At 36.6% G+C, this 23,796-nt stretch overlaps 1 protein-coding gene across 1 annotated transcript in view; it reads left to right on the forward strand.

Annotated features, from left to right (window-relative positions):
- ZCCHC7 (zinc finger CCHC-type containing 7) overlaps positions 1-23,796 on the forward strand; it is a 248,063-nt gene that overhangs the window by 191,179 nt on the left and 33,088 nt on the right. Inside the window, exon 6 of the mRNA XM_068974380.1 lies at positions 23,249-23,284. Coding sequence (XP_068830481.1) covers positions 23,249-23,284 — 36 coding nt within the window. The remainder of the gene's footprint in view (positions 1-23,248; positions 23,285-23,796) is intronic.

Raw genomic sequence — 23,796 nt, forward strand, 5'->3', positions numbered from 1 at the left:
CCTCTGTCAGCCACTTTTCCTCTTACCTTCAATCTTTCCTAGCATCATGGTCTTTTCCAATAAATCAACTCTTCACATCAGGTGACCAAAGTATTGGAGCTTTAGCATCAGTCCATCCAATAAATAGTCAAGGTTGATTTCCTTTAGGATTTACTGATTTGATCTCCTTGCTGTCCAAGGGATCCTCCAGAGTCTTCTCCAGCACTATAATTTGAAAAGATAAGTTCTTCAGTGCTCAGCCTTCTTTATGGTCCAACTGTCACATCTGTACATGACTACTGGAAAAACTATAACTTTGACTATATGGACCCTTGTCAGCAAAGTGATGTGTCTAATTTTTAATATGCTGTCTAGGTTTGTCATAATTTTCCTTCCAAGGAGCAAACATCTTTTAATTTCATGGCTGCAGTCACTGTCTGCAGTGGCTGACAGAGGATGATTTTGGAACCCCAAAAAATAAAAGCTGTCACTGCTTCCACTTTTTCCCCTTCTATTTGCCACAAATTGATGGAACCAGATGCCATGGTCTTTTTTTTTTTTTTTTAGTTTCAAGCCAGCTTTTTCACTCTCCTATTTCACCCTCATCAAGAGGCTCTTTAGTTCCTCTTCACTTTTGGCCATCAGAGTATATCTGCATAAATATTGCCAGATTACTCTTCTAAAAGATTGAACCAGTGTATCCATCTGCTAGCAGTGTCCTAAAGTACTCTCAACCCTAGTTGTAATTAATCTTTAAACTTTTTGGACATTCAGATAAGGAGAAAATGATCTTACCGTTTCAGATTTTATTTTTTAGGCCCTAGTAAGGTTGAATATGAGTCTCAAGACAAAGTATAGAGATGAACATTGTCATTTCACTCCAGAGTAGTTTTAAACTTATTTTTCAATATTTACTAACTCTTAAAAATAGTAGATTTTAAGTTGTCTTAGATTTATTCTGTTGTTCTCTGCATTAAGTTGTCAATTATAATTTCTTAGCAAGATTTTCTAGTTTGGCAGTTATGTTTAAAAAGCATGTTTTTTAGCTTCTTTCTTCCGAAGAGCTCTTAGAAACATGGTCTAATTTGTCTCTGATAACAGAAGAGGCTCAGACATTGTCATGAGTAGTTTTTCTTAAATAGGAAAGCACAGTACAGAACAGTTAAGAATGGTTTGTTAAAGGTTATATAATTAGCTATGATTAAATCTGTAGCTCATTCTGCTTAACTTCTTAATTTTGGCCTCTAATGTATGCTAAACTCCTTATCTAAAATGGCCTTGAGGATTAATAACCCCAGTTATTATACATTTTTTTAAGATAGGGTTAGACTGTGGCTGGCATCAGAGAAGGCATCACCTTTTACCCTAAATCTGCAAAGATCTGCCGTAGTGTTCTGTTTTGTTTTTTAAATTACATGGTGAAAGTTCTGGACCTGAACTGATCTTTTCTCAGCCTGCCCACCTGGTATAGGATTCCCTTGGAGTCCCATCAAACCTGAGCTTTGCTGACTTTTTGTTTTTGTCTGCACTAGGTCTTCATTGCTGCATGCAAGCTTTCTCTAGTTGTGAAGCAGGGGGCTACTCTCTAATTACAGTACTCTGGCTTCTCATTGCAGTGTCTTCTCTTATTGTGGAACGTAGGCTCTAGGCACACGAGCTTCAGTAGCTGCACCAACTTTCGCTCAGTAGTCGTGACTCATGGATTCTAGACCTCAGGCTCCATAGTTGTGGCTCATGGGCTTAGTTGCTCTACGGCATGTAGTATCTTTCTGGATCAAGGATTGAACCCATGTGCCCTACATTGGCAGGCAAATTCCTATCCACATTATCTCCCCAGAGGTCCTCCACTGACTTTTTCTGAAGAAACTTAAAAGTCCTTCCACTATCGCAGAAGCTCTTCATGAGGATTCACTTGGAAGCAGTTTCTTTCTGGCCCCAGATTGGTGAAACTATTCAGCTAATCCCACACTTGCTTTAAATCTGTCTTGAAACCTGGCCCTCCACAAAAAATATTGTTTCCCCTGCAGCTTTCTCAAATTCTTGCTGCTCATTCTTTCTTGACCCACATACCTCTGAATTAAGCTGATTAGGATCAAGCTCTTTCTCACTGGCCATTGTTGTTTGGTCACTAAGTCATGTCTGACTCTTTGTGACCCATGAACTGCAGCATGCTGGGCTTCCCTGTCCTTCACCATCTCCCAGAGTTTGCTCAAACTCATCTCCATTGAGTCAGTGATTTTATTGAACTATCTCATTCTCTGCCACCCCGTTCTCTTGCCCTCATTTCCAAGCTTCAAGGTCTTTTCCAGTGAGTCACTGGCTGCTGCTACTGCTACTGCTGCTAAGTCACTTCAGTCGTGTCTGACTCTGTGCGACCCCAAAGACGGCAGCCCACCAGGCTCCGCCGTCCCTGGGATTCTCCAGGCAAGAACACTGGAGTGGGTTGCCATTTTCTTCTCCAGTGGATGAAAGTGAAAAGTGAAAGTGAAGTCGCTCAGTCGTGTCTGACTCTGCAACACCATGGACTGCAGCCTACCAGGCTCCTCCGTCCATGGGAGTTTCCAGGCAAGAGTACTGGAGTGGGGTGCCTAAATCATTTCTCCTCCCTCTTTGTGTATATATCTTTGACTTATTTAAGGCTAAGACCCTCTGACCATGATGTTCTCCAGCCTTCTTTGTCATTTTCATCTTCCCACCTACTGGAATTTATGAAGCACTGGCTAACTGTAGATGCCCCAACCTCTTATAAATTAAGGAGATCAAGAAACTTCCATCTTTACTTTTTACACCCCTATTGCCACACCAGGATCTTTGTAATACCAGAGTATCAGTTAAATGTATAAAGACAGTTATTAATGAAAACTCATGAGTCATATTCATATTCTTGCTATGACTCTTGAATTCTGCTTGGAAAGCTCTTCATTTCAGTTCGGTCGCCCAGTCATATCCGATCTTTGGGACCCCATGAACTGCAGCACCCCAGGCCTCCCTGTCCATCACCACCTCCTGGAGTTTACTCAAACTCATGTCCATTGACTCGGTGATGCCATCCAACCATCTCATCCTCTGTCGTCCCCTTCTCCTCCTGCCCTCAATCTTTCCCAGCATCAAGGTCTTTTCCAATGAGTCAGCTCTTTGCATCAGGTGGCCAAAGTATTGGAGTTTCAGCTTCAACATCAGTCCTTCCAATGAACACTCAGGACTGATCTCCTTTAGGATGGACTGGTTGGACCTCCTTGCAGTCCAAGGAACTCTCAAGATTCTTCTCTAACACCACAGTTCAAAAGCATCAATTCTTCGGCACTCAGTTTTTTTTTATAGTCCAACTCTCACATCCATACATGACCATTGGAAAAACCATAGCCTTGACTAGACGGACCTTTGTTGGCAAAGTAATGTCTCTGCTTTTTAATATGCTGTCTAGGTTGGTCATAATTTTCCTCCCAAGGAATAAGCATCTTTTAATTTCATGGCTGCAATCACCATCTGCAGTGATTTTGAAAAAGCTCTTCACTTGTTAACTACTGTATAAAAGTATTGGTGTGAACTTCCAGAGTTTTACAATGTAAAGGGTAGAAAGATGGCTCAAGGCCTTCAGAAGTCAACCTACATTATTGGTACCTTCCAAAGGAAGAGAATCTGAAGTGTAGAAAGAATCTAAATTTTAAGTCTGCCAGAGTCTCTCTTCTTGCTGATAGCTTGTACATAAAAAGATCATTTAAAACTGTCTATATACATTGTAAAGTTAGGCTTTGCCAAAGGTCTGAAAGTTAAAATGATGCTGTACTTCATGAAAGTACATGGAGAAGATTTACTTACTGACAGTCTAGATGTTGTCAGTTTAAGTCCTCAGAATATCCTCTTAAGTTTCTGTTTTAAACGTGCAGATATTGTGGATATAATAAACACCTTTGATAATAAGCTTATTTAAAATATCACTGGCTCAGACAGTAAAGAATCTGCTGCTGTGTGGGAGATCCAGTTCAATCCCTGTTTCGGGAAGATCCCCTGGAGAAGAGAATGGCTACCCACTCCAGTATTCTTACCTAGAGAATTCTATATATAGAGGAACCTGGTGGGCTGTTTATACTCCATAGGGTTTTAAAGAGTCAGACACAACTGAGCAACTAACATTATAAAATAGATGAAAATATTTTCCAAATAAGAATCAGTTCAGTCACTCAGTTGTATCTCACTCTTTGCAACCCCATGGGCTGCAGCATGCCAGGCTTCCCTGGCCATCACCAAGTCCCTGAGCTTACTCAAACTCATATCCATCAAGTCAGTGATGCTATCCAACTACCTCATCCTCTGTCATCCCTTGCTCTTCTGCCTTCAGTCTTTCCCAGCATCAGGGTCTTTTCAAATGAGTCAGTTCTTCGCATCAGGTGGCCAAAGTATTGGAGTTTCAGCTGCAACATCAGTCCTTCTAATGAATATTCAGAACTGATTTCCTTTTAATAGTTTGATATATGCATTCAGTTAAATATGTGGTTCTGGTGACACCTGACTATTGAACTGACATTATTGAGAATAAGGAAAATCAGGTTAGATATGTTTGTTATTCTCACTTTTCACAGCATTTCAATATTTAAGCATAATGTTGAAGGAAGGAGTCATGGCTGGGATTGATTGTTTTGCTTAATTAAAAAAAAGGTTGAATAAGCTTATGAAATGCTTATTTACCTGGGAGACAACACCTCGCCTAGGAAGTTAAGTAGATTTCTGTGCTTAGAGGTCTCTTATTCTCTTGATGGGTGTTTGAAAAACTCATGATAATATGAGTGAAAATTCATGTGTGTTCATTGTTCAAGGAGTAAATCCCAGAATTAGCCATTAATAATTCGTTGGAACTGTTCCCAAACCACCTAATAAATGAACATGTGAACTTTTTGTGGTTAAAATTATGTTTAAACTTATGGAAATAACCTTAGCTGGATAAAAGTTCCACATTTTTAACTGAAGGAGTGTAATTTAGCACAAAGTCTGAAGAAGAGACCAATCCTTATTTTGAAGTTCAACTGAATGGTATGCTTTCTAGTCATATATGACTAACCCGATGAATTCCCCCAGCCTCCCCAAGTCTCCCTATAGTGCAGGCCTCATGGCTTAGTATTAGTCACTTTCAGTAGAACTAGCAGATTGAGAGCAGGTTTCTGTATTTTTCATGAAAGATTTAAGAATAAGTTTGTAGAGGATAGAAATGGTTCCTTTTCCAGACCCCCCCTCAGTTCAGTTCAGTTCAGTCGCTCTCTTTGAGACCCCATGAATCGCAGCACGCCAGGCCTCCCTGTCCATCACCAACCCCCAGAGTTCACTCAGACTCACGTCGATGAAAGTGAAAGTGGAGAGTGAAAAAGTTGGTTTAAAGCTCAACATTCAGAAAATGAAGATCATGGCATCTGGTCCCATCACTTCATGGGAAATAGATGAGGAATAGTGGAAACAGTGTCAGACTTTATTTTGGGGGGCTCCAAAATCACTGCAGATGGTGAGTGCAGCCATGAAATTAAAAGATGCTTACTCCTTGAAAGAAAAGTTATGATCAACCTAGATAGCATATTGAAAAGCAGAGACATTACTTTGCCAACAAAGGTCCGTCTAGTCAAGGCTATGGTTTTTCCAGTAGTCATGTATGGATGTGAGAGTTGGACTGCAAAAAAGGCTGAGCGCCGAAGAATTGATGCTTTTGAATTGTGGTGTTGCAGAAGACTCTTGAGAGTCCCTTGGACTGCAAGGAGATCAGCCCTGGGATTTGTTTGGAGGGAATTATGCTGAAGCTGAAACTCCAGTACTTTGGACACCTCATGCGAAGAGTTGACTCATTGGGAAAGACCCCCCTAGCTTCCACCAAAAAAGGAGAAAGATTGCCCTTGTACAGTCTCTAAAGCAAACAACTCTTAAAAATGAAAAGATATATAAACTTTAGTATTTTATTGAGAATTTTGTGGGACTTAGGAATGAACTTAATCTTCAGTGCAGTCACACTGAGAAGACATGAGTCTTTGATAAATAGAGCCAGCAGGCCACTGGGAATTTTGTTAAATATCTAACTCTTTCTAGTTCTCACTTTGCAGTTAAATTTAACTTTTAAATCCAATAATAAGGACAAATTCTGGAGCTTAGTTATCTAAGCTATGAGTTTGGAAAATGAAATGAAGGAAGTCAGATCCTCATTAACACTTGGAAGCTGAAAGTTTTATTTATTAAGCATTACAGGCTAAGGTCAGCTCCCCTGAACTTGATAAATCCCATACAACTTTTTGATTGGGTTCTGGTCATCTTCCTTAAATAGTACACAGTGAAAGAAAATACAGCAACTGGAAAAGATTTTCAACCTCTGAAAGTATTCAGTCTTAATTATGGACATCATCTTTGTTAGTTTACTTATCTTTGAAAAAACAGCAGTCTTCTGATCCATAAACATGGATGTCTTTCCATTTGTTTGTGTCCTCTTTTTTTTTTTTCAGGAAAATTAGTTTTCACTGTACAGATTTATTACTTCCTTGGCTCAGTTTATTACTATTTTATTATATTGGAAGCTGTTATGAATGAGATAGCTCTCTTCACTTCTTTTTTAGATACTTCATCGTTAGTATGAAGGAATGCCAGTAATTTCTATAAGTTGATTTTGTAACCTGCCACTTAATTAATTGCCACTAACCAACTAATCATCGATTAGTTCCAAGAGTTTTTTATTACTAATTATTTAAGATTTTCTTTATGTAAGATCATATTGTCAGCAAATAATGACAATTTTACTCCTTTCTTTCCAATTTGAATGCCTGTTATTTCTTTGTCTTGCCTAATTGCTCTAGCTAGGACTTCCAGTACAGTCAATTCTCCATATCCATGGGTTTTACATCCAGGGATACTAAGGCCCAACTGTATTTATTGAACTATACCATTTTATACAAGGGACTTCAGCTTCCAAGGATTTTAGTATGCACAGGAGCTCCTGGAACCAGTCCCCCGCAGATAACTGACAACTATCTGTGACAACTGAATAGGGGTGGTGAGAGTGGGCATCTTTGTCTGGTAGCTGATCTAGAAGAAACCCTTTCAGTTTTTCTTCAATGATTATAATGTTAACAGTGGTTTATCATATATGATCTTTATTATGTTATTTTGAGGTATGTAATGAATTATACTTACTGATTTGCATATGTTAAAACATTCTTGCATCCAGGTTGGATGCAAGAAAACATACATTGCACTTGGCCATGGTGATAATCCTTTTAATGTGTTCTTGAATTTGGTTTGCTCATATTATATGATACACCTCACAACTGTAACAATGGCCATCAAGAAGTCAAGTGCTTGTGAAGATGTGGTGAAAAGGCAGCCCCTCACATACTGTTGGTGAGAATGTAAATTAGTTTAGCCTCTATGGACAACAATACAGAAACTCCCTTAAAAAATTAAAAATAAAGCTACCATATGATCCAGCAGTTCCACTTCTGAGTATATGCCAACAGAAATGGAATCGGGGTTTTGACAAGATAGCACACCCATGTTTACAGCAGAATCATTAACAATAGGCCAGGGTATAGCAACAGCCCAAATGTCAATCAGTGGATGAGTGGATAAAAAAGATAACATGTATCTGCAATGGGATATTATTCAGCCACATGAGACGGAAAGATATCCTGCCATTTGTGACAGCATGGATATATGTTGAGCATTATGCTAAGCAAGATAAGTCAGACAAAGACAAGTAATACATAATATCGCTTAAATGTGGAATCTGAAAATAAAAGTAAAACCTATAAAAAGAAAAAAGAACAGTAAAATGGTATTTACCAGGGGATAGAAGTGGGGGTATAATATAGATTGTATTTAAGGGTACAAACTTGAAACTAGTAGTAAATAAGCACAGTATAATGAATATAATCTATAATACTGTATAGTAATGATGTAGCATGATAGATATTACTTCCTTGACAGTCATATTACAGTATATAAAAGTATTAAAAGTAATAAGGCCATGCATCTTAAATTTACAAATTGTAATGTGTCAGTTCAGTTCAGTTCAGTTGCTCAGTCATGTCTGACTCTTTGCAACTCCATGAACCATAGCACGCCAGGCCTCCCTGTCTATCACCAACTCCTAGAGTTTACCCAGCTCATGTCCATTGACTCAGTGATGCCATCCAACCATCTCATCCTGTATCGTCCCCTTCTGCACAGCAGGCCTCCCTGTCTATCACCAGCTCCTGGAGTTTACCCAGCTCATGTCCATTGACTCAGTGATGCCATCCAACAGTCTCATCCTCTGTCGTCCCCTTCTCCTCCTGCCCTCAATCTTTCCCAGCATCAGGGTCTTTTCAAATGAGTCAGTTCTTCACATCAGGTGGCCAAAGATTTGGAGTTTCAACTTCAACATCAGTCCTTCCAATGAACACTCAGGACTGATCTCCTTTAGGATGGACTGGTTGGACTTCCTTGCAGTCCAAGAAACTCTCAAGATTCTTCTCTAACACCACAGTTCAAAAGCATCAATTCTTCGGCACTCAGTTTTTTTTATAGTCCAACTCTCACATCCATATATGACCACTGGAAAAACCATAGCTTTGACTAGACGGACCTTTGTTGGCAAAGTAATGTCTCTGCTTTTTAATATGCTGTCTAGGTTGGTCATAACTTTCCTTCCAAGGAGTAAGCATCTTTTAGTTTCTTGGCTGCAGTCACCATCTGCAGTGATTTTGGAGCCCAAAAAATAAAGTCAGCCACTGTTTCCACTGTTTCCAAATTCCTCATCAATTTGCCATGAAATGATGGGACTGGGTGCCATGATCCTAATTTTCTGAATGTTGAGCTTTAAGCCAATTTTTCACTGTCCTCTTTCACTTTCATCAAAAGGGTCTTTAGTTCTTCATCACTTTCTGCCATAAGAGTGGTGTCATCGGCATATCTGAGGTTATTGATATTTCTTCCAGCAATCTTGATTCCAGCTTGTGCTTCATCCAGCCCAGTGTTTCTCATGGTATACTCTGCATATAAGTCAAATAAGCAGGATGACAATATACAGCCTTGACATACTCCTTTCCTGATTTGGAACCAGTCTGTTCCATGTCAATTCTAACTGTTGCTTCCTGACCTGCATACAGGTTTCTCAAAAGGCAGGTCAGGTGGTTTGGTATTCCTGCTTCTTTTAGAATATTCCGCAGTTTATCATGATCCGCACAGTCAAAGGCTTTGGCATAGTCAATAAAGCAGAAATAGATGTTTTTCTGGAACTCTCTTGCTTTTTTGATGATCCAGCGGATGTTGGGAATTTGATCTCTGGTTCCTTTACCTTTTCTAAAACCAGCTTGAACATCTGGAAGTTCACGGTTCATGTATTGCTGAAGCCTGGCTTGGAGAATTTTAAGCATCACTTTCCTAGCACGTGAGATGAGTGCAATTGTGTGGTAGTTTGAGCGTTCTTTGGCATTGCCTTTCTTTGGGATTGGAATGAAAACTGACCTTTTCCAGTCCTGTGGCCACTGGTGAGTTTTCCAAATTTGCTGGCATATTGAGTGCAGCACTTTCAGAGCATCATCTTTCAGGATTTGAAATAGCTCAACTGAAATTTCATCACCTCCTCTAGCTTTGTTCATAGTGATGCTTCCTACGGCCCACTTGACTTCTCATCAGGATGTCTGGCTCTAGGTGAGTGATCACACCATCGTGATTATTTGGGACGTGAAGATCTTTTTTGTAGTTTTTCTGTGTATTCTTGCCACCTCTTCTTAATATTTTCTGCTTCTGTTAGGGTCCCTACCATTTCTGTCCTTTATCGAGCCCATCTTTGCATGAAATGTTCCCTTGGTATCTCTAATTTTCTTGAAGAGATCTCTAGTCTTTCCCATTCTCTTGTTTTCCTCTATTTCTTTGCATTGATCGTTGAGGAAGGCTTTCTTATTTCTCCTTGCTGTTCTTTGAAACTCTGCATTCAAATGGGTATACCTTTCCTTTTCTCCTTTGCTTTTCACTTCCCTTCTTTTCACAGCTATTTGTAAGACCTCCTCAGACAGCCATTTTGCACTTTTGCATTTCTTTTTCTTGGGGATGGTCTTGATTCCTGTCTCCTATACAGTGTCATAAACCTCTATCCATAGTTCATCAGGCACTCTGTCTATCAGACCTAGTCCCTTAAATCTATTTCTCACTTCCACTGTATAGTCATAAGGGATTTGATTTAGGTCATACTTGAATGGTCTAGTGATTTTCTCTACTTTCTTCAATTTCAGTCTGACTTTGGCAATAAGAAGTTCATTATCTGAGCCACAGTCAGCTCCCAGTCTTGTTTTTGCTGACTGTATGGACCTTCTCCATCTTTGGCTGCAAAGAATATGATCAATCTGATTTCAGTGTTGACCATCTGGTGATGTCCATGTGTAGAGTCTTCTCTTGTGTTGTTGGAAGAGGGTGTTTGCTATGACCAGTGCGTTCTCTTGGCAGAACTCTATTAGCCTTTGCCCTGCTTCATTCTGTACTCCAAGGCCAAATTTGCTTGTTACTCCAGGTGTTTATTGACTTCCTACTTTTGCATTCCAGTCCCCTGTGATGAAAAGGACATCTTTTGGGGATGTTAGTTCTAGAAGGTCTTGTAGGTTTTCATAGAACTATTCAACTTCAGCTTCTTCAGCATTACTGGTTGGGGCATAGACTTGGATTACCATGATATTGAATGGTTTTCCTTGGAAACGAACAGAGATCATTCTGTCGTTTTTGAGATTGCATCCAAGGACTGCATTTCGGATTCTTTGTCGACTAGGATGGCTACTCCATTTCTTCTAAGTGATTCCTGTCCACAGTAGTAGATATAATGGTCATCTGAGTTAAATTCACGCATTCCAGTCCATCTTAGTTCACTTTTCCAGAATGTCAATGTTCACTCTTGTTGTCTTCCAATTTGCTTTGACTCATGGACCTAACCAGGTTCCTCTGCAATATTGCTCTTTCCAGCATCGAACCTTGCTTCTATCACCCGTCCCATCCACAACTGGGTGGTGTTTTTGCTTTGGCTCTATCCCTTCATTCTTTCTGGAGTTATTTGTCCACTATCTCCAGTAGCATATTGGGCACCTAGCAACCTGGGGAATTCATCTTTCAGTGTCCTATAATTTTGCTTTTTCATACTGTTCATGGGATTCTCAAGGCAAGAATACTGAAGTGGTTTGTCATTCCCTTCTCCAGTGGACCACATTCTGTCAAACCTCTCCACCATGACCCTTCCATCTTGGGTGGCCCCACATGGCATGATAAGCCATTCATTGAGTTGACAAGGCTGTGGTCCGTGTGATCAGATTCTCCTGTTGTCTGCGATCGTGGTTTCAGTCTGTCTGCTCTCTGTTGTCCTCTCTCAGTGCTTACTGTCTTGGGTTTCTCTTACCTTGGACTTGGGGTATCTCTTCACGGCTGCTCCAGCAAAATGCAGCCGCCGCTCCTTACCTCGAACGTGGGGTAGCTCCTTTTGGCTGCCACTGCCCCCAGCCTCGGGCCTGGGGTAATCAACCAATCTAATGATCATTTCCTTGATTAAAAAATAACACAAACAGTAAGCTATTTAAGAAGTTGAAGAAATAAGTAAATTATGTAATAAAATATGGTGAACTAATCAAGCTTTCAGTTACATAATACAAAATAATTACGTCTGTAGTTAAAGATATTCAGGGAAAAGTACATACTCTAGGAATACTAATCATTCTAGGGTGGCTAACACTAATCATAGTAGGAGAATTTCAAATATATAGGAAGACCTGACTCAATTTTCAAATAAATTATGTCATTGGATATTATTCTACACTTTTTTTGTTTTTCCTTTTAGGCAGGAATCAATAATGAAGTAAATGATACTGTCTTAATAGTAAATCTTTTTCTCTTACGCACCTCATCACCTCTTCTACCTCTCTTGCTCTACATGGTTTAGGGATGCTTATACAGAACTCAATATAGTTGTAAGAATCTAGGACAATAGGAATGGTCTTTTAATGAAGTAGATAAAGATTTTCAGTGTAATAAAACACTCCTACTTTGCAGATCCATATAATTATAACTCCTTCCCTCTTCCTCACAAACAAACTGAACATCTGATTGAGAAAACTAAAACTTGATCAAATCTAAACTTTTCCATAAATAAATTGATCAGAGACCTGTGCAGTCCTTGGCAGATAACACATTAGTTCCCACCATTGGTAAGATTCACATAAACCTCTTTTTTTTTTTTTTTTTTTAAGATGAAGCAATAGAAAATAATTACAGGCATATATGAAGAATTGGTAAATTAAAAATGGAATCAAAAATAAACTCAGCAAACAAAATAGTAGGAAACGGAGAGAATACTAACTCATTCTTTACAGTGTGGATACAGAAGATAGAGGAAAAGCAATGCAAAGCAAAATAAAGGAAATTCTGATCAAAAGCGCACACACTCAATATGTGGGAGAAAAAAAGGCCCACATCTAGACGTATCCTAGTGAAATTTCTGAATATCAAACAAACAACAATCATGGAAACAAACACATTACACAAACACACATACAGTCAGGTTTGCATCAGACTTCTCCCATGCAATACTAAACACCAGGAAGCAGTAGAGAAATCTCTGGAGGCTAGAGCAGTCTGAGAAAAACAGATGATACAGCCAAGCTATTGTGCATTTGTAAATTTATTGAAAAAGAGAATAAGCAGCAATGAACAGTGATATCAGGAAAGTATACAGTACATGTCTGAATACTTCCTCTTAATCTGCTTTTAAACTTAATACTAATTTTAGAAAAAAAAACTTTCAAAATTTAAAATCCATAATAATATGGATCATAGCAATTCCAATAAAATTAAAGTTTAACTAAAAGAAGAAAAAATAGGCCATATAACTTTAAAGTTACTAATTTTAAAATAATGCAAAGGAAACTTAAGATAGCAAATGATAGGGGGAAATGGAAATAATAAGAATATATAAAAAAGTTTGAGAATTAAAATAGGACCAAATATATCGATTATCACAATAAATGAATGTGTTAAATGCTCTTACTAGAAACAAAGACACCAATATCAGAAGCCATAAATGAAATAAAGAATAGACTTAACTTTAAAAAAGCATTTTATCCAAAGAGACCATTAATGAAGCTGAATAGCAAACCACAATTTGAAAAAGATTATTATAAAATATATAATGAGATAATTACATATAATATAAAAGACTCTTACAGATTAGTAGAAAAACAAATGCCTTAATAATGGTACTCAGTGTTAGGTTGTGCTAGAAAAGTACATTTAAATAACTTTTTTTGAGTTAAGTGATAGATGTTTGCAAAGATACAGCTACAAGAATGTTCATCTCAGCGTGCTAAGTTGCTTTAGTCATGTCCGACTCTGTGCAACCCTATGGACTGCAGCCTGCCAGGCTCCTCTGTCCATGGGATTCTCCAGGCAAGAATACCGGAGTGGGTTGCCATGCCCTTCTCCAGGGGATCTTCCCGACCCAGGGACAGAACCCACATTTCTTATGTCTACCTGCATTGGCAGGTGGGTTCTTTACCATTAGAGTCTGGGTGGTTTGTAATAATGAAAATTAGAAACAATTCAAATATTTAAGTTTGAATTGAAGTATTCCAAACTGCTTACTGTAGTTACATCAAGAATTATAGGTAAAGGTTTTTAAAATTTCTGTTGATCTTTATTTTCTGTTTTTATAATGAGCATATATTCATTTTATAATTTTCTTGTTGTTAAGTCCCTGAGGCATTCCCAACTCTTTGTGACCACGTGGACTGCAGCATACCAGGCTTCCTTGTCGTTCACTATCTCCCAGAGTTTGTTCAAATTCATGTGCATTGAGTAGGTGATGCTATCTAACGATTCATCCTCTGATGCCTCCTCCTCTTTTGCCTTCAGTCTTTTTCAGCATCAGGGTCTTTTCCAATGAGTCAGCTCTTTCATATCAGGTGGCCAAAGTATGAGAGCTTCAGCATTAGTCCTTCCAGTGGATATTCAGGATTGATTTCCTTTAGGACTGACTGGTTTGATCTCTTTGCAGTCCAAGAGACTCTCAAGAGTCTTCTCCAGCACTACAGTTCTAAAGCATCAATTCTTTGGCACTCAACTTTCTTTATAGTCCAACTGTCACATCCATACATGACTACTGGAAAAACCATAGCTTTGAACAGACAGACCTTTGTTATCAAAGTGATTTCTTGGCTTCTTAATATGCTTGCTGTCTAGGTTTTCATAGCTTTCCTTCCAAGGAGCAAGCATCTTTTTTTTTTTTTTTAATTTCATGGCTGCAGTCACTTTCTGCAGTGATTTTGGAACCCAGTAAAATAAAATCCATCACTGCTGTCACTTTTCCCCCTTCCATTTGCCATGAAGTGATAGGATTGGATGCCATGATCCTAGTTTTTTTATGTTGTGTTTCAAGCCAGCTTTTTCACTCTTCTTTCACCCTTATCAAGAGGGTCTTTAGTTCCTCTTCACTGTCTGTCATTAGAGTAGTATCTTCTACATAACTGAGGTTGCTTATATTTCTCCCAGCAATCTTGATTCCAGCTTTTGATTCATCCAGTCCAGCATTTCACATGATGTACTCTGCATATAACTTAAATAAGCAGGGTGACAATATACAGCCTTGTCGTACTCCTTTCCCAATTTTGAACCAGTTGCTCTATGTCCAGTTCTAACTGTTGCTTCTTGACCCATATATAGGTTTCTACCTTGAAATTTAATGTGCACTATTCTATTGCTTCTTACAAACATTTTAGGAATAATATGGCAAGTAATCTTAAGTGTGGTAAGTAAGCCAATCTAGTCATCCTTTTTTTCCTTTACTAATAAATTTACTTTTGTTTTGATGTTCAGTTTATGAATATGTATAGGTTTATGTAAACACCACCACAACTAGGATACGAAACAGCTTTACCACCCTGAAAAACTTCCTCATACTTTATAGTCACATCCTCCCCTCATCCTTAAATTCTGGCAACCATTAATCTGTTCTCTATTACTATAGTTTTATCTTTTTGAGAATTTTATGTAAATGGAATTATACCATTGTAACCTTTGGAGACCAGCTTCTTTCACATAATATTTGAAGACTCATATGAGTTATTGCATGTATCAGTAGTTTGTTCCTCTGTAATATTTTATTTTATGGATGTATTGTAGTTTGCTTCTCCACTGAGGAACATTTGGATTATTTATAGCTATTGATTATCACATATAAAGCTGCAGGGAGCATTTGTGTACAGTCTTTGTGTGAACATGGTTTTCAGTTCTCTGGAGTAAATTTTCAAATGGAGATTGCAGATCATATGATAAGTGTATACTTAACTTTATAGGAAACAGCTGTATTGTTTTCCAGAGTGTCTGTACAGTTTTGCATTCCCACCAGAAAAATGAGACTCTCAGCAAAATGAGAGTTCTAATTGCTCTCTATCCTCACCAGCATCTGTTATTGTTAGTATTTTTTGTTTTGGCCCTTTAATGGTTGGATAGTATCTATCTCACTGTGGTTTTAGTTTGCATTTGCTTAATGGCTAACAATATTGAATATCCTTTCATATGCTTGTTTGTCATCCTTATATCATCTTTGATGAAGTGTCCAGATCCTTTCTCGACTTTTAATTAGAATTTTGAGATTTTTTTTCCAATATTTAGTTGTGTCTCTCACTGGAAATGTGGTATCTGTAAAGTTTCTCTTAGTTTATGGTTTGTTTTTAATTCTCTTGACAGTTTTTTGGTTTTTTGTTTTTGTTTCTTGTTGTCTTGGCAGAGAAGAAGTTTTTAAATCTGGTGAAATCCAATTTATAAGTCTTTTCTTTTATGGGTCAGGCTTTTGGCACCATTTTCAAGAACTTGTTACCCAACTGCAGTTAAAAAAATGTTCTCTTGTATATTCTTTCAGACATTTTATAGTTTCATATTTTACATTTCAATCTATGATGCATCTTGAGTTCATGTTTGCATAGTGTGAGGTTTAGATCAAGGTTAATTTTTTTACACATGGGTAATCACTTGTTCCCTATTTTTTGAATAGACTATCTTTTCTCCATTGAATTGTTGTATCTTTTTCAAAGATTCAGTGATCACATTTGTGTGAATTGATTTCTGTACTCTGAATTCTCTTGTGTTGCACTTACTTAGGTATCTGTCCCAGCACCAAGACCACACTGTCCTGATTTCTCTTTATCTTTATAGTAAGTGTTAAAGTCACATAATTTGATTCTTTAAACTTTGTTCTTTTATGAAATTGCTGTAGCTGTTCTAGTTCTTTCCCTTTCCATTTAATTGTACACTGAGTTGTCTATACTTACAGAAAAATCTTGATGGGACTTTGGTCGATATTGTGTTCAATCTGTAAATCATTGTGGGGAGAATTGAGTCCACTGTTTTGAGTCTTCCAGTCCATGAACATGGTATATATACCTCACCATTTATTTAGATCTTCTATAGTTTCTCTTGTCAGAGTTTTGTAGTTTTCCACATACACAAATCCCTTCATATTTAGGTTTATACCTAAATATTTCATCTTCTTGTAAATGGCATTTTTTTTTTTTTGGTTTTAATTGTTATTGCTTGTATATAGAAAGAAATTTGATCGAAATACTCTGGAATGTTTGCAGTTATCTCAGGTGGTAATATAGGTAGCTTTTATTTTTGTTGATATGTATTTTCTATTCTTATAGTGAATATGCATTACTTTTATAATGTTTAATATTATTCTTTTATTTTAAAAAAAATTTCTAGGAACTAAAACTAGTAAAGATTCAGAAAACACTTTTGAACCTAAAGGAGATTACTTGTATACTTGACATGTCCTGGATGCTATAAGATTCTTAGAAGAAGATGAAAAGGAAATTTTCCCAGGAAATTTCTGTGAGAATAAACTGAATGACAGGGCATAATTATAAATCAAAAGAGTATAATGTGGTTGACTAAAGATGAATTAGGATTATTTCAGTAGTTTTAAACAATTAAACAGGTATTTCTTTGTAGCTGTTACCTGTGATGGACTTTGTGCAGTTGGTTTATAAGGAAAATTCTAAATTTTCCTTTTAAAATCATTTTACCTTTAGTTTATCTCTTATTAATCTATTTTAAAACTTTTGGTGCCTACTAGTGAGCTTAAGGAAACGGTGGTATAGCACCTTTGAGAACCAGTTTACAGTTATTCAGAACACAAGCACCAATACCAAAGGGGTAATGAAATCAGCTTCTAGCAGTTTTAATTAAAGGATGTCATCAACATAGAGTTTTAATCGTTTTTCAGGGGATGTTTTGTTTATTTGTTTAAAAATGGGAGATCTCAGTTTGCTGAAAGTTATAGACAGTTAAGATGCTAGAGAGCAAGAAATAAAACTTCTGTCTTATCTTGTGTACGTGGATCATAAGCTGGATAGGTTACCAAGATAATAGGGATCTAGACCTCTAAAGTTTCTCCTTCCTGATATCCACTTTCCTTGCCTTCAGGTGATAGATCTCTGGTTACTATAACAAAGAAAGGCAAGAGGGAAAGGCTGGTGAGGAAGCTGGCGTTGTTATTATTGTTTAAACATTGTTGAAGAATGGAATCAAGTAAGCTTGAGTAACCTGAAGAGAGTATGTCAGCTTTGAGACTGATGTAGAGGAGTACTTTTGTTTTATACCGCTGATCAAAATATTTTAAGGTTTTTTAATTCCATAGCTTAACTATAAAGTACAAAATCAGCTTTATCTGATCAAATATTCTTTTCTATGTATTTTCAAACAACTAAAAACATTACTGAGGAGAGCTCAGTTGAATATAAAAATAAGTACTTGCTCATAGTAAATGGCCATTGATGTTTCTGGATTTTTTTTTGCCTATAAAGGCCACAAGCAGCTAAATCCTAACAAAATCTGCATTTTTGATTTGGCCTTTTTAAGTTTTTTTCTATCTTTATCACCAGCTCAGTTAAACTGAGTTTCTGCTTTCTCTCTGATCTAGTCACATCCAAGAGTTGACCATTACGCAATAGATTTCACTTACTTCAGGTACCTAATTGATGCTCATTTCCTCATGATCAATTATTGCATCAAAAGTATGGAGAGTGCCAAATTGATGTCATTATAGCAATAATTAATACAATAGAGTGCTTGCTATGTGTCAGGCATTGTCCTAAAGACTTTATGCTTATCTTCTCTTTAACCGTTACAGCAGCCCTTTGAAGAAGTACTGTCATCCCCGTTTTGTCAATGAGGAGACTGAGATATAGAGATGTAACTTGCCTGCAATAGTAAATAATAGAGCCAGGATTTGAATTCTGCCATTTGATCATGGAGTCACTGATACTAGCCACTACCTTATCATGGTTCATTTTACTGGCTCTCATATTGTTTACTTTTAGCTGAAACCTAGCAAGTATATATTATAAACATTATCAACTATTTGTAAAATTAAGTTATGTTAGTAATCTAGAATCATAATCAAGAAGTCTCCAGAAATATTTGTGATTCTCTGAGGTGAAATTTTTTTAATGAAAATATAACTGCTTAAGGTAATGCAATGTAACATATGTATTATTTATTTTTTGGTTGATTATTTTGATGTAACTCTATAAAATATAAATGTTATATTTTAAAATAAAGCTGAAATGTAATCTACTACTGACAAACTTGATGTCCTCATAACTGCACCTAAGTTAGGAGGAAAATACCAAAGAGAAACTTCTTTGAGCAAAAAATTAGGCTTGTTAGTTTCCCTGATGACAGAGGATTAAGAGTATAGGGATTGATTAAAATTTGACTTTGTATGGGAAGATGATTTTATGAAGTCTGGTTCCTTTTGGAGGTAGCTTAGAGATGGAAACTAGTGCATGGCTTTCCATATTGACTGGTAAATTAAAAAAAAAAAATTGTATGGACTCTACACACTGCTGCATATATCTGTTGTATGATTATGACTCTTTATCATGAATGACAAATCTTTATATAATAATATAAAACTATTAAAATATATAAATATAATAAAACTATTAAAATTTATCTTGAATTTTCATTGTATATTTCTATGATTTCAGACCTTGTAGCAATCTTTATGGAATTTTAAAGGCAGGCTAATGCCCAAGGTATTCTCTTTAAAGTATTCCACATAGAAAAAATTATTTCACATATATTCAGAGTACATACACAACAGGATATATAAATATTTTATGTTTCTGAGAAATAGTGTATATACACAGTGACTACCAAAGTCTGCAGACAATCAGATGACTTGATAGCTGTAATTATATGAAAAGCCTGCTGACAGAGCTCCAGAGTAGAGGCATTTTTTTTTTAATGTAGGTACCTAAAATTACGTTAATGTGCCTATGGGAAAGTTAAGATAGTGGTTGAGTTCAGAGGCTGGCGTGCTTTTCTTCTCATATCTTCTCATTCAGCAAATGTTAAAACTAAATTATTCTCTTTTGTTTATGTTATTCACCATCAATGAATATTGCTTGTTTTATTAAATCTTTTGTTTTGCTGCAGTGACTTGAGGGAGCCAGCTCCTAACAACAGAAGCTTTGACAAAGCACCAGAGGATTCTGTTAAAAAGTTGTGTTTCGTAATTGTAGTTGTCGTGTCAGAGCCTAACTGACTTGGAGCTGAAGGATTTTTGTGAGATGAGTAGCTGTGCCAGCAGGGACCCAAGTCTCCTGGGCTGGCCGCGCTCTCATTAAGATTTGCCGCTAGCAGTGGCGGTGTTCAGCATGTATGTGACGTGCATTCTGTTATTGTATGCTTGGCTTGTCAGCCTGCAGCTTTCTGACACTCACTTATGTCACTCTTTATTCAGAGAGGAAGAAGCTTTTGATAATTTGACAAGACAAGCTCTTAAACGATCTAGGTCATGGCCTTCACTGTCTGTGATTGTGAACATATTTCCTGAAAGCCCTGTCACTCATCACAGCTACATTTTCTCCCGGGGAGCCACAGGCCTGTCCTGGTCTCTTGTCAGCTCATACATTTTGGTTATTCATATACCAAATACAGTACTGGGGTTTTTTTCTTCCCTTTTGCAAATGCTAGCATGTTAGTAAGGCTAATCCTTTCTCCTGTGCTGTGTTCCCAGCAGGGCTGCGTTCAAGGGCTCTCTCTAGTACAAGGCAGACAACTGGCCAAGGGGAGCTGAGGAGGAGGAAAGGCCGCTTAGTGCTGTTTTTGTGTTTGTTCATTGTTGTGGAAATATGAGAACTGGTGGCAAGGGCCTTGTCTATTGAGCACTTGAGTCTTGGTCTGCTGTCAGGGGCTGTTTAAGATTGAGTGTTTTATTTTCTTTGATGTTCACATTTGAGAATAGGGAAGTGGGAATTAAACAACAGATGCACTAAGCCGTTGTTCTAGTAAAACAATAATTAGCACCTGATAAAATTCAATATGGGTCGAAATGCACAATATAAACTCTCTCAATTCATCTGGTGTGGCAAACTGTGTTGATTCATCTTTGAATTTTATGAATAATAACACTCAGTATTCATGTATGGTTTATTATACAGAATACAATAGAGGGGAAAACTAGTTGGGCAAAAGTTGGCAAACACTGTAGTACACTGCTAAAGCAGATGTACAAGTATACTTTGTGTGCTTTCAGTTGTGGGGCTTGAGGAGGCCCTTTGGGTTGCCATCCATCTAAGTGCCAGTTAGGTGAGCTCACCAGGACAACCAACAAATACAACTGTATTTTAGTAGTTTGTTACATTTTCATCTCAGGTAAGTTCCGCAGCAGACCAGTCATTCGTTTTCTTTATTTTTTTCTGGACTTTCTAGTTCATTCCATTAGCCTTTATATCTCTATACTTCATTGTAAATATTTTTAAATAAACATTTTTAAATGCTCCAGTTGTAATAGTAATCCTCTTGCTATGGAATTTACTTCATTTTATCTTAAGTTTTCCATGCAATATATTGGGTTGGCCAAAAAGTTCATTTGGCTTTTTCCATATGCTGTTTTATATGTGTGCAGTATATAAATATGCATACTGTGGCATTATAAAAAGAAAAGAAAAATATATAAAGTAGCTTAGGAATGGTAAAAGAAGTTGAAGCTACAGCAAGCAAGAAACATTTATATTTTAAGAGTTCATTAATGAGACATAGTTACATGTCATATATCTAGAATTAAAGATACTTACTTTATAATGGCACCCGTTTTAAGTAAAATATTTCTTTTACTTCTTATAACCTTACATGAAAATATATAGAAAATGTAAAATGGAACCAAGTATGGGAAAGTTGAGTAAAAGTACTTGTAAGATAGTCAAGTAGGGCTTATAAAATTGTAATAGCATTGTCTAATGAAAGAAAAGAAGTTTCATGTCTCTTAGTACTAATTTTCTGTATCAGGCATCATCTTCATATACAGTACAATCAGATGATTGTTCAAAAACCAAGTAATTCTTTTATTACCAAATTGCTGCAACACAAGAAAAGGTCACATGGTAGAGTGGCATTCTGCCAGAGTATGACAACTCAGTGATTGCGATTTTTCAACCGTATTATTCTGAGGACATTGTGGTAATCAAGAACTATCCATAACTAATGTATAAATAACTGCTTGCTTATCTCTACAGTAATCCAACTCTGATTATATATACATAGCAAAAAGCTTATGATAGAAGGTAGGAAATGAATATTTAAGGGTATCTTGTACATCAGATCTTTGTGTGTAAATATGTTTATAAAATTATGTGTGTACATACACACACACATATATATATACGTGTATACATATACACACACACACACATCTGTAAGAACTTTCGTATCCTACAAGTTTGCATCTGTTGTTTGGTACCTAACAGAATCTTTGCCTTCTGAAGCTACTTTTTACTTTCTAATAATAGTTTGCTTTTGATCAGTGTTGTTCATTCAGAGATTACTGTATATAAGTGGCTTTTTTTAGTTAGACACCTTAGTTTACATGAATCTGACATTTAAATTGGAAAGTTGGCCACTAATTAGTCTCATTTGCACACCTTTCTTTAGAAAATTCCATTGGATAGTTAAGCTTAAGATACATAATGGATAAAATTTTCAGTATGGTTGGAACATACGTACTTTTATCACTAATGACGGTTTAATTAGTAGAGATTTTGCCATTCAAAAGTTATTTTCTGAATTATTGCCATGCCCATAATATTTTAGATTGTATGAATCATCTTTGCTATCTTTATCACTACCCTGAAAATAAAGAGGAATGACAAATTAGGTAAAGAATTGTTTCAAAGATTATAAAGGTTTAAAAAAGATATAACTCACTCTTAATTTTATGTATGTATATGTATATGTTTGTATGTGTATATATATATGTGTATATATGCATTTTTAAACAAAAGCTATAAATTCACATCCACTTTAAGGATTGCCATTTACTTAGCTTGGTAGTTTAATTTGTTAAAATCATTGCTATCTTATAGTTATTATTGAAAATATTTTTTGTTTTCAACAGTTCTTTTTCTGAGACAATAATAAACTGATCAACTATTCATGAAGAACTTAGTTAGAAGATGTGTCTCTTTAACAGAGTCATAATTTAAGCATAAGGAAAGATTTATATGTGTGTCCATAAGGAAGTATCTCCTAACTGGTTTTTGTTGCTGTTGCTTTTGTTTGTTTTGTTTTGCTGTTACCTATTCTGGTTTCAGTAAATGACTCTTTTACAAAATTATTGTGGTTTTATTGGGTTTTTAAAGTTATATCTCTATAAATATATCAGTGGAGAAGACTTGACTTTTATGGGAAAAGGTATAGAGTATAGATTCTTAAAGCTGTCTTTTGTTTTGCTTTTTTAGTTCTTTTTTATGTATTTCATAGAGTATAGCAAGTGATTAGGTAAAACATCAGAAATGTATAACTACAGTGAAGTCTTCTTAAAAGTAGTTGCTATTAAATCGTTTTCTATCATACTACCAGGCTGCAAAATGTTCTTTTAAAAGGTGTACTTGGTGAGTCTTACTGATTTTTGAACACTGCTGTTCATTTATCAGTTTAACTGAGTTATGGCTCTTAATCACATCTTAGTGCCCAAAACTTCTAACCTGAAAAGAAAAAAAGAGAGAGAAAACTTTGTTACTGGCTTTCTGACAATGGCAGGGAGTGTGTTAAACCAGTGTAAAATTCAATTAAACTGTCTAGCCAGGTTTTTGAAGCTGAAATGCAGACCCTTTCTGTTAAGCTTCTTATTTTCCTGTGACCGACACCGGTGGATGCTGGGTTATGCCAAAACCAACAGGCTGTAAAGTACCTTGTTTCATGCTCGCAGCTGATCAATATTTTTATTTTCCAGGCTTGCCCAGAAATCTGGAGGCAGTATCACCTAACGGTGAGTGGAAACACTTTTTTTATTTTCCCCAAGACCTAGCCTATTTACCCTTCTCTGAACTGTTGACCATAAAATATAGACAAGCATCTTCTACTGGAAGATAATAAACATCTGAAGCATTTTTGTACTGAGAAAGCAATAATATACTTTTTCTCTTCTCCCCTGCCCACTACTCTGTCCTTTATTTTCCAGTTCTTGAAAGATTTTCATTGTTTGTTATTACTCACATCATTTAATGATTACATCATGGTATTTCTCAGTTTTCCTAGATGACATTCATTAAAAGGGAAAAGTATGCTAGGAGCAAAAAAGAACAGTAGTAATTCAGCAACCCAGTGTCTTTAAAATGTTGTATTATCTACAGTCCACAAGCATACTATCCACACTATGTTCCATTATAATTTTTCTGGCTTTACCGAAAGCTTTACACATTATATTTTAGTGAAGCTAGAAAAAACTAGTATATCTTTCACAGAGAACAATTCAGCTGTCATATCCTTAAGCCCTTCTTG

Source organism: Capricornis sumatraensis, chromosome 6, assembly GCF_032405125.1.
Source record: "Capricornis sumatraensis isolate serow.1 chromosome 6, serow.2, whole genome shotgun sequence".
In the NCBI taxonomy this organism is placed as follows: domain Eukaryota; kingdom Metazoa; phylum Chordata; class Mammalia; order Artiodactyla; family Bovidae; genus Capricornis; species Capricornis sumatraensis.